This window comes from Hydra viridissima, unplaced genomic scaffold (genome assembly GCF_058129835.1).
Source record: "Hydra viridissima isolate aposymbiotic clone 2 unplaced genomic scaffold, HvirCarnegie_v1 scaffold_17, whole genome shotgun sequence".
NCBI classification, from domain to species: domain Eukaryota; kingdom Metazoa; phylum Cnidaria; class Hydrozoa; order Anthoathecata; family Hydridae; genus Hydra; species Hydra viridissima.
Window position 1 is genome coordinate 3249042 of NW_028324316.1, and position 12250 is coordinate 3261291.

At 28.3% G+C, this 12250-nt stretch overlaps 1 protein-coding gene across 4 annotated transcripts in view; it reads right to left on the minus strand.

The window, feature by feature from the left end:
- Positions 1-387: 387 nt before the first annotated feature.
- The window catches only part of LOC145183682 (phosphatidylinositol-3,5-bisphosphate 3-phosphatase MTMR2-like), an 18552-nt gene continuing 6689 nt past the window's right edge, over positions 388-12250 (minus strand). For 2 of the 4 annotated variants that reach the window (XM_090074541.1, XM_090074539.1), the window contains exons 6-27: positions 11652-11791; positions 11399-11473; positions 10756-10861; positions 10264-10311; positions 9895-9988; positions 9542-9625; positions 9273-9362; positions 8454-8509; positions 8181-8280; positions 7952-8105; positions 7786-7845; positions 7454-7576; positions 5991-6041; positions 5763-5816; positions 5453-5556; positions 5302-5371; positions 5120-5185; positions 4401-4665; positions 4022-4108; positions 3451-3525; positions 3198-3277; positions 2525-2840 (exon numbers count right to left, since the gene is read on the minus strand). In XM_090074541.1, the coding sequence (XP_089930667.1) occupies positions 2646-2840; positions 3198-3277; positions 3451-3525; positions 4022-4108; positions 4401-4665; positions 5120-5185; positions 5302-5371; positions 5453-5556; positions 5763-5816; positions 5991-6041; positions 7454-7576; positions 7786-7845; positions 7952-8105; positions 8181-8280; positions 8454-8509; positions 9273-9362; positions 9542-9625; positions 9895-9988; positions 10264-10311; positions 10756-10861; positions 11399-11473; positions 11652-11791 (2177 nt within the window). In that variant the 3' untranslated portion in view covers positions 2525-2645. Of the gene's footprint in view, positions 1939-2524; positions 2841-3197; positions 3278-3450; positions 3526-4021; positions 4109-4400; positions 4666-5119; positions 5186-5301; positions 5372-5452; positions 5557-5762; positions 5817-5990; positions 6042-7453; positions 7577-7785; positions 7846-7951; positions 8106-8180; positions 8281-8453; positions 8510-9272; positions 9363-9541; positions 9626-9894; positions 9989-10263; positions 10312-10755; positions 10862-11398; positions 11474-11651; positions 11792-12250 lie in introns of those variants that run through there. The other 2 variants (XM_090074542.1, XM_090074540.1) reach the window with 2 other exon arrangements.

The following is a 12250-nucleotide window of genomic DNA, read 5'->3' on the forward strand; positions in this document are numbered from 1 at the left end:
TGGCGGATAAATGTTCGAACTTTTGTCAATCACTAGTTTTATCGTTAGTTTTATGTATACCTCGTTAGCCCAGAGAAATTTAGAGTTAGTTTCCGATTTGATCATTATCATTCTACTAACTTTCCTATCAGAAATTTAAAAGGTTTTTAAGAAAGTTAAGCTTACAGGGGGATTGTTTTTTGGGTAAGCGTTCTTCTTTTTATTTCGCTCAACCTCTTAAACGCTTGAAATGTTGCTCTGACTAGATGTCCCACAGCAATAGATAGCCCAGTTTTTATATTGTTTAGTTCATTGTGTTCATTTGTTTTTATTGGACCTTTGTTAGCTGTGATCAGTTAATCATTCGATGTTTCAAAGGTATTTAAAGTCAAACAAAAAGACAGATGAAGTTGAAGTGTGTAGTCTATTAAAACTATGATCGATAAATTTAGTTATACTATAACATTATATAATTTATTTCCATAAATATATTTTAAAACATGTTAATATGTCTTCATGACACATTATGCAACTACGTTTAACCGTCCTTCCGACAACAGTTTTATTAAAACCTTTTCATAGACGTTCATCTTAACAAATGTTTTGGAGCTGTTAGGTGTATAACTTTGCTTCCGCCGTTTTTGTTTTTTTTTTATCAAAACTTAAGTCTCTATTTTCAAAAACTGATGGTACATTAATGATTCAAAGTATTTTCCATCACTGGCCACTACTTTTTCTCATCTATCCGACAGCAAACGAATCCCACGTCGATAGAAATCATCATCTTTTGAGGCGATCAACGAATCAATCCAATTTTTCACGTCATCGTAGGAACAGAAATGCTGATTAGCCAGGCCGTGTGCCTTTGATTTGGAAATTGATTGGAAAAGGTGGTAATCAAATGGAACAATATCAGGAAAATACGGGGGGTCTAGTAGAACTTCCCATTTCAGCGTTTCCAAGTACGTTTTCACCGGTGGCGCCACATGGAGGCGAGCATTGTCATGCAGCATAATCATTTTGTCGTGCATTTCCTCGTAATGCAACCGTTTTTTCTTCAGTACCTATCTCAAATCCATCAGTTAAGTTCGATACTTTTTCGCCTGTAATGGTTTCACTCGGTTTAAGCAGCTCGTAGTACACTTCACCGAACTGGTCCCACCAAATACAGAGCATAACTTTGGAGCCATTAATATTGGGTTAGGCTGTCAATACAGACACATGGTCGGGCCAACCCCATGATTTTCTGCGTTTGGGATTATTGTAGTGAACCCATTTTGTGTTTCCTGTCACAACACGGTGGAGAAATCTCTACCGTCGCACTATGAAGCGAAAAGTTCAAAAAGTGGCCATAAGTGGAATTTTTTTAATACACCATTTTCATTTATTTTTTTTTTACAACTTATTAGAAAAAATATCGAATGATAAGAAAAATATATATTTTGGTTCTCTCATGTCTACTATCCTAGTCAGAGAGTTGGAACAATAATTTAATAAAAGCGTTTATTACTTTACAAAATTTTGAGTTTTGGCTACTTTTTGACCACTTCGCTTCACTGTGCGTCGTTGCCTTTGAAGCAGCTGTTCACAAGCAAACAAACGCCGTTCAACATTTCTCACCACCTTTTTTCTTTCCACCGCCATGCCGGTCTTCGACGTTGAAATCACCGTTCTTGAAGCCTTGAAACCATTAACGACACGCTCTGTCACCATACATATCCGAGAGCATTCAATGACCCTCCTCCGCAGATTTCTTTGAATTGAACGCTTAAAGAAAAACTTCCCAAAAATGACGAGAACTTGGCTTGTAAACTGACATTTTAAAGCAATTAAAAATATATAAAGTGAGTGCAAAATCATATATGTTTGGAAGTGGTCCTTTCGACAGGTATATAAAGTTGCCAAGTGACACCTTAGACCCGACAATTCCATTTACCACCTATCTCTGACGCCGTCTACCTAAAAACGGTGGAAGCAAAGTTATACACCTAATATATCAATACGTTCGTAATACATGCATTAACATAGCTCCCTTAACATATTTTCCCCGTTAAATATTCAGTAATTGCGAACCTACCACTCATGTAAAATTTCGACAGAAAACTTTGTTTTATATGGAAGTGTCCATGAAGCTGACTAATTATATTCAACAGAGTATAAAATCTGAATTGGTTTTAATTATTCATCTGACTTGTTTTGACACAAACTATTTTCGTTTTAATGGTTTTACATTCAAGCATTTCTTTCTCGCTATGGCCATCTTTCCCTACCTAGTTATTCAGAGAATAAATTTTGTATTAAAAAAAAAAAAAATCGTAATGTTTAAGTATAATTGTTTTTAAGTTCAAAATTGGACAGAAAAATTTCATTTTCATAAATGTTAAAAACAGATTTTTTTGACATGATTTCGTATGGTGGCACATTTCTTCCCACGTACCATAATCGGCTGGAAAATAAGAAATCTTTTTATTGTTTTTCAGCCGATTATGGAAGGTGCCAATTTCAAAATGCCGGGAAAAAAAAAAAAATAAGTTAACGTCATAAAGAAAATTTTTTTTTTTTTTTTGGAAAATTTATAAATTTTAGAAAATATATATTAATTGTATAAATAGTGGTTTAGAAAGTTATATATACGTATTTACACACGCGCACACATTCACACTTTGCTACATAGAAAAGCAGGAGAGAGGAACACATAAGCAAGTCATCCAAAGATGCATGGCACTATCGCTTGGAGCTTTGGCAAAGTATGTGCGCTCAAATGTTTCTATGATGAACGCATGCTTGTTTTGTTTTTGAGTCTCGTCCGATCGTACAGCTTTTATACTTGAGTAACTGAACACACCTTTTGGTGTGGCACTCTAAGCATACAAGTAAATAACTTATTACGACTAAAAACCGTATAATTAAAAAAGAATACTTAAACACAAATTTAATAAGAATTTAATAAAAATTTAATCTCAATTAATAAGAATTTAATAAGAATTTAATAAAAATTTAAGCTCAATTAACAGGAATTTAACAAAAATTTAATTTCAATTAACAAGAATTTAATAAGAATTTAATAAGAATTTAATGAGAATTTAATAAAAATTTAATCTTAATTAACAAGAATTTAATAAGAATTTAATAAAAATTTAATCACAATTAACAAGAATTTAATAAAAATTTAATCACAATTAACAAGAATTTAATAAAAATTTAATCGAGTACCATACCGTAGGTGACTCAAAATAAGCAACACACTTTTGAGCAAGATCCAAAACAAACCAACGCTTCTTCCAACTTTTTACATTATCTGAAGATTAAATGAAAGTTTAGTTATAAAATTAGCCAATCATTGAAGAAAACGTTAATACATATGCAATAAGTTGACATTACATATACCAAACACACCTTAACTTTTACTTATCAAACTTGATACAAAAGGAACACACATGCGCACTAACAAAAATTAAACATAAAACTTACAGCCGCGTTTAACTAAGTATCCGCTACATCCATATCTCGAAAATTTGACAAGAATAGAATCACCAACTCGGATACCTATCAAATAATGCAATTTGTATTGTTCTAGTATAAAACATTTTTATGAAGCAAAAGTGAACCGGGATACTAAAGTTTTTTCTCAAATTTCGGTTACGGTTTTACTGAACCGAAATTTCGGTTCAAAAATCATTTTTTTAAACATAGAACTCTTAAAATTGACCGATAGATTGACTTTTGGTTATCATTTCTCTTTCTTTCATTTCAAAATAATTTTTTATGAAGTTATTAAAATATTTAAAAAAAAAACAAAAAACATTGGTGATGTTCTACAAAATACAATCTTTATGATAATGTGTGAGATGAAACTGTCGCGAAACCTATATTTGTTTGTTTTTTTTCTAAAAAATGCCACGAAAATTAAAATATTAAAAAAACGTCACAAAAAATTTATATTTTAGTAACACCGTTTTTTAGTAAGATTGTCGCAAACGGTTTTTTTATATGGTTTCGATTTAAAAAAAGAAAAAGAGTTTAGCAAGTTCATCTAACAAACCTTTAGTTTTGAGATATTCAACCAAACTGCCAAACGCAGGAAGATTTATATTATTAGATGTAAATGGAGTGTTCAAAATATCAGCGGCTAAAATATAAAACAAGAAAACCTTCATCAAAATGAAAAACAATACACATACACTATGTAATTTTATACAATTGTAAGACTCAAATATTCTGCATCTTGAATAGATATTATATATATATATATATATATATATATATATATATATATATATATATATATATATATATATATATATATATATATATATATATATATATATATATACACACGTGTATTTTTATAAAACGTTCTTATGCTGTATTTATCAATAACAAGGCGTTTTTCACGTGGCTTGAAAAATAACACTACGTACCAACAAATTCGTGATCTGTAAAAAAGAAACTGCTTATCGGCTCTTTACTCGAATTGGATTGGGAGTATGGTTTCCAGAAGCTTGATTTTCCTTTAACAAAAGTGTTGGCATTGCCAAAATTGATCTGAGAGTTACAAGAAGCAGCTGAAGGAGGCGCAGCTACATAACCTGCTTTCAATGCCGAGGAATTAAAGGCAACTGCGCTTGAACATTCATCTGCTCTTGACAACTGTTTTAGTAATACTAAATGCTTCTGCATCAGGTCCTAAAACAATATTTAGTATATCATCATAGTCAACTCTCATATAGATCTAGCAATCATGTGACCAACAAAAAAAAATTATTACTATATTATTTCTGTTTTAGTTGCATGGTTCATTTCGTATTTCATTAAAATGCAAATAAGTTTTTTAAAATACATTAAAATCCTTTAATGCATTTTTCAAAAATCTAACACATCAAGTACGAATCTAATAGAATCAACCAACATTCTAATAGAATCAGCCAGCTGTTAAGTTTGCATTTTAAGGAAGAGAATGAAAAATACTCAGGTGTTAAATTTAAATAAAATTTACTTTTTAAAAAGTATGATCGATATGCGCTACAAACTTTGCAAATTTTCATCATAACAAATAAAGTAAATAACACACCTACAACATCCATCAACTGCATATACACTATGTATATAAAAAATAGGAAATCAGTTAAAAGAAAATCACCTTATATTCATGTTGCAGTTTTTCCACTTCGATTTCAGCAACCATTGATGCAAAAAGTAAAGACTCCTGAAAGTAACATTGCAACTTTTTTTTTTTAATTTAAACATAATTTTTAATCAATATGGGAGGAAAAAAATATTAATCTAAAACAATTATTTATCTAAAACATTTCAAAACAGTACCTCCTTTTTAAGCCTTGTAAACCAGGACCAAACATTCAGATGAGGAAGACTGACCCTTGGTTGAAGTACACTTGAAAGAAAAATATTTGTCACAACTTTTTAAATAACTTTCATTTTTCAAAATAAAAAAAAAAAAAAAGAAATTTCAAACCTATAGTTTTGATTCTGATCATAGACGCTGCTTAAAAATGTTTGATTTCTTTCATTCATTACTTTAACATAAGTCCATAAAGATACAGAATTGCTGCTATTACTCTGAAATATCCATTACAAAAATCAAACAAACAAGAGCAAACTTGTTATGTATATATTTTCTTGCTATGCATACATGTAATTGTAATTTTAAAATCTGAATTTCTACTGTAAAATTTGTAATAAAAATATTTTTGTTAAATTAAATATTTACTCAAGCCCTTAAATATTTCTTTTCTAGACAGATTATGATCTACTAAGCACTATACCTCTTTCTCTAGGAAGGTACCAAAGCAGCCACTGTAAGAATGCACAGCTAAGAACTATAATGATAAAGAACATTTTAAGAATGCACAGCTAAGAACTATAATGATAAAGAACATTTTAAAGAAAGAAACTCAACCATAAAAAAAAAAAAATTAAATTAAATTTAACGCAACAATCAATTCAATTCCTTAGCTTAATATTTTCATTGTTCAGAGTTTAGGGTGATCTACCTCCAGTAACTTAGTATTGAACTCAAATGACATTTGAAACTGATCAGTTATCTAAACAAAATAATACTCTAAACGTATTTAATCATTAGAAGCCAATTAGTAATTCAAAAAAATAAAAACCTTTAGATAAATTTGCAAAAAAGAATAACTTAGCTTAATTTTTTTTTAGTTCTATCAATTAATCTGTTTATAGTGAAAGAAAAAAAAGGTGTATGTATATTTGTATGTAAAATCGTTTTATTACCATTTTCAAATATAATTAGGATATTCCTTATTTATAATATACAATATGTAATGATAATATTTATATCTGCTGAGTAATATATACATAAGCCAAGATGTTAGGCTGTTAAAAAAAGGTACAAAAAAGTGAAGTTTTTTTAATCAAACTTTTTAGATGAAAACAAAATAGGAATTACTTACATTAACAGTTTAAACACAATAACATTTCCCTGGTAAATTTAATGATTCATACAAAATTAAATATAAATGAACAAAATGGAAAGTGATAACAGTTTCCATCAATTATAAATGAGTGAAATGAAAAATGCAAGCATCTTCTAATTGCAGTAACAAACTTTTAATGTTTCTTTTAAAATCAGGAACTCAAATACCAGATGTATAATCAGCAGTTGGAGGGAAATTTCAAGTGCATGAAAAATTTGTCAGCAATTAAAGAAAACAACTAAATCTGCTAATGTGAGATTCTTTTAATGTCTGAGTGAATCTATAAAAGCAATCCTAAAAGATGATTACAACACTAATATATCATGATTAATATTAAGGAGCCTCATTAGAGTTGTTTCACCATTTGATGATTGCTAAAACTGCAACAAATAAAGACATCTAAGAGAAAAACCATTTATAACTGGATGTATCATGAGAGCCTTCTCTTTATCAGTAATTTTTCTTTGGTAAAAGAAGGATGAAATAAAACGTCAGAAAAAACTATAATAACTATTTAACAACTGTAAGGTTATGTTTAAAATATTCTATTACAATGTACTTGATAGCATTTAGGATTATTTGGGTAGATCAAACACTTCTGCTTCCAATCATAGCAACATTTATGATGAGCAAATGGAAGACTTTTTAGGTAGCAAAAGTAGCATCAATGAAGACAATATCTTTATTAGTAAGAGCAATACATAAAAAATTTTTCTAATTTTTTTTTTATTATTTTCTGGAAAACTATAGTTTTTTATTTTTAAAAAATATCTGAAAGATATATGAACGCAAAATATAGTTTACTTCTATTGAAAAGAATAAGTACAATATAATAGTGTACTTCAATAGGATTTATTAAATCATAAACTTAACAATGATTTTTGATAAATTAAACTGGATTCTCCATAACATTTATCACCTACATAATTTACTTTGAAAAATGATTACTGTAATGTAGCAGTATAACTACTGTTTTTCAAAAATATGATAAAACTTAAATAAAGTCACTTATTTACCTGCCAGACACAATCCAAGAACTGTAAAAATAATGGTGACAAATTATCTTCATTACTGAAACTCAATTGATTTCGCTTCAGAAACGGGTGTTGAATCGAAATCCACTCTTTTTGTACTAAAACCTTAAAATCATTTCAATAAAACACTCTTTGCAAAATATATATTGCTAAATGAAATTGCAACACACCCTGGCAGTAAAAACTTTTACTCAATGATTCTTATGTAAGTTATTATTTAACTAACATATCACAGTGTGAATAGAAGGAACAAAATAGAATTAGTAAAGTAAATGAAAAAAAAATTGGGAAAAAGTAATATTAATACTTTGTACCTGGAAACCATCCATTGTACGATAATATGGATCTACTAATATTTGTACCAAACATGATATCTAAATTAAGGCAGGAGATTTAGGAAAAAAAAGATATATGTTAAATACATGTGCCATATTATGAATAGGGCACAAATCTCAGAAAAAATGTATTGATAAAACACACCTGCGCAACACGCTCTGTTCCAGATCCTATTGCAAGAAGTACAGAACTACCCTTAGTCAAAGCTGAGGCAGCACGATTAGAATAACTAAGAATTATTTCAATCTCCTGAAGCCATCCACTATCTTCAATCTTACTCAAAAAGTGTGAGTCATCACTGAGAGGAATAGTAAATACAGTCAAATAAAAGAGAAATAATTATATAACAAATCATTTTGGAAAAAAAACTCACCTCTTGTCTAGAGCAATCAACAATTTCATGGCACTTGCTTGGGTCGAGCATAACTCTGGTAAATTATTAAGATTCACAAATCCACATTGAGGATAATATGCTTTGGAATAAAATTTGAATTAGAAAATAAAAAAGCTTTTTTTCACTATTTTGTAGAAGTATCCATTTCTTCAGCAATTACAACTATTGTTAACTTAATAAATTCAAAGAAAATTCGTCAGCTAACTACAAGAACATTTTAAAAAAGGAAAACATAAATCCAATAACACATACATCTTCCTCCTTCTTTCACTGACAACCCATTAGGGAGCAAAACACTTAAGGGACAGCTACAATTTTTGAAAAAGAAAAACTTTTTTACTATTCTAACCTGAATATGAAAAAGCAATAACAAACCTAGCTTGAAATTTACCCAGCTGAAGCTTTTGCAGCTTAAGGTATACTCACTTTTACAATAAGAATTCCTTATTTACAATAGCCTGAATAAAGCTAATGTCATAAATTGTCCATCATACTAAATGTACTATTCTGGAGCATTATGATGAAAAAATGAGGACAGCCTAACTGTGATTTTAAAATCAGCTCAATCAAAAAAACAAAAGAAAAAAGAGGAGCTGTAAAAAATCTGATAAGAATCTTTATCTATATTTAGATCCACTTAAAGTAGACAATTTGTAAAATAAAATTGCGTGAAAGATTGCAAATGGTGCAAAGTAAACTTAACAAAATAGGGTCAATATTAACATTTTTGATCCACTGTTTTTATAGAAATTCAATGCATTTACATAAATTACACTGCATTTACAGAAATAATATGGTTATGTTATTTTTATAAATGTTCAAACTTATCTTGAAGAATGAAACAGTATTAGGACAAAATTATGATGGCATCTTCTTATGTATATTGTATGATGTATTGCATTATGTTCCTTTTTACAATTTTAGCTCTTTTTTCAGATTGAAAAGTTATGGGAGTTTTTTGTGTCAATCACTTTAGACAGTTTTGTAATATGATAATTAATGAGAGAGAGAAAAGAGAACGAGACTCAATTCCCAAAGAAAAAATCTATTTAACATATGAAATATTCTTACCAATCAGAAAATATTTTAATATGACAATTTTCAGAGTTCAAGCTTTTCATTATTTCTTCATCTAGATGACATCGAAAATCCATATAACCTCTACAATAACAAATGTATGAAACAAACAATAAGCAGGTGATCAATTTTTTCTAGATAAGAAACCAACTTAAAAATATTCCTATTTACTATTTTACTCTTCCTATATATATTTAATTTTAAATTTAATTACAAGTAGAATGTAGAAATACAAAAACTGTATATACCATCTAAAAACAAACCTTGGTGCTACTGTGGTGGCAGCTCGGAGTAAAAAGTTATTCAATACTTTGTCTTTCCATACCAAAATTGGAAAACAGCCATTTCTAAGGAAAGTCAAAGTGAGTTATTTAACTTAAAATAAGCAATCTTGATTATTAATAATATAAAATCCTACTGAATACACAACTACAAAAGTTTGATTCAAGAGTTTTTGAACATAAACACAATACCACAAACAGTAAGTTCAAAAACCTGTTATTTTTAGTTATTAAACTTATTTAAAAACTTCTTCAGATAAATTAAAAATGCTTATACTATATATGTATTATTGTATATATATGTATATATGTATTATTTACAAAAAAAGTCTTACATGTGGTATTTAGACCATGCTGCCAATTTTTCATTTGAGCATGCAAGCAGGTGGGTTATTACAATGTTTGGATAATAAGCACAAGATGTTTGCTCTATTTTAAAGTTCATACCAAATGTGTCACAGAAATAAAATGTCACAGAAATAAAATGTGTTGCAGAAATAAAATGTGTCACAGAAATAAAATGTCACAGAAATAAAATGTAAACAAGCAGAAAATCATCAAGAAGTGAAAGAAAAAGGAAAATTTAGATTAATTTAGAAAGTTTATATTTTTCTTTTAACATTTTTTATTTTTAAAATATAGCAAAAATTAACTACCTTATCAAAGAATGACTTACTGTAAGCATATAAAAAATCAAAACATACCAATAAGGTTCCATTGATCTTTAGTGAGACAGAGCCTTTGAACTTCATCTACAAAACCAAAAGCATATTTAGATGATTCTTAATCAATCAATAAACGACATTTATTTCAGATTGGCTTGGATCGATAGCATAAAACCTCAAGAGTTTCTTTATAGTTTTAGAAAATATTACCATAATTATATCAAGAGAATAAAAAATGTGATGCTTTTTTAATGATTTTAACAGAGATTAAAGAAAACTGAAAATATCACTTTTTAAAAATGATTCATTTTTTATTACAAACTTTGTTCAATTACTATAGAAGCTATAAATTAGTAAAATCCCAGATCTGAAACGAACATTTTAATATTGCTTTTTGCAAACCACTTATTTATATTGTAATTCATAATACAACCTATAAATTTATATTGTACTTCATAATCAATAGTGCCAAAATTTGACTTTGCGTACTACCAAAAAATTTCAACTGATATATCAAAGTACAAAACATACTTTCCAGCTTATAGAAATTACATGCAGATCTATCTTCTAGAATTTGGCGGTTTTGCGGCAAAACTAGTGCTTTTGCATAACAATATGCAAAGATTGAAGAGTGACTCTAAATATAAAAAAGTTAACTCTTATTAACTATGTGATTCTGTGTTAAAAAAATTGATCACCAATGAGGGAGGTAAAATTCTTAATAATATTCCTATAAAAACGTTAAAAGTAAATTTCTTTGCCCTTCTATTTCAAAACTTGAACTTGTCAAAAAAAAGTTTTCTTAGTAACTGATGAGTAAAAAGTAAACATAGACTTAAAAAAGAGAAAAACATCTTTTCATCGAACTTCTGCAATATCGGCTTGGAAAACATATAAAGTATTCTTTGTTAGTTATAAATTTGCTGAAAAAATATGGAAACTAATGTTAACTGTTTCTTACACTTTTTTTTTCTGTTGCTTAATCTTTCCTTTTACATCTTTTAGTAATTTATCATGAATTTCAACTTTCATTTTTAACTTTTGTAGTTTAAATACTTACTTTTGATGAATATATCATTTACCTATATAAGAGTTTTTATATTTGGGCACGGTATTTACATTTGAGCAGATCATCTGCAAAACTTTTTAAAAATAAAAGCACATACTAACAAACCTTTACTAATGCATGTCTTCCTATAATCTTGATAAGTTCATCAGCATCATATGAACCTTGGTCAGATAGACACAACTAAAAATAAACAAACAAAAATAACAAAAAAAGATATTTAATAAGAACAGAGAAATATTATCTAAGATTGAATTTTTTCTGTTCATTTTAAATATTAAAGTTTATTGAATAAAAACAAATAAGTTTATAATGAAAAATTAAATAAGAAAAACTCACAGTAGAATATATTTAAATTTACCTTGACTGAATGAAAATTGGTGGTTAGTATTTTGATGCCATCATTTAACATATTTAACTTCTCATGGCGGAAATATTGCTTATGAAACCTTTTGACTTTGTAAAGACTGAGAATAGGTAACGATATCATTACTTCATTATCTAAGAAGTTTATTTTATTTGAAATTATTTTGCTCATAAAACACTAAGAGGTTTAAAACTAAAATTGATAATAAAAAATTATTAATTTCAAGTGCATGTACATTTACCAATTTAATTGCTTTGAATTATCAGCAATTTTTGGATAAAAGCAGGCATACATTTGAACACTTGTGCTGATTAAAAAAATTTATATCTGCTTTCTTTAACTTATGCTTTTTATCTGTAATACATCTAAATATATTATTTTCATAATCATGCAAAATTTTTCTTTAGGAGACATAGTTATTGCAAATTTAAACAGTTATTGAAAAAATATTTTGATGTGCTCTGGACACAACCATCTAGCACCTAGAATTCACTCAATTGAATTTAACTTTACACTTAAAGCAATTGTAAGATTTTCTAGTTATGCTTTGTTCTTAGGAGATGCACTGTAAATGGCATATCAATATAATTAGT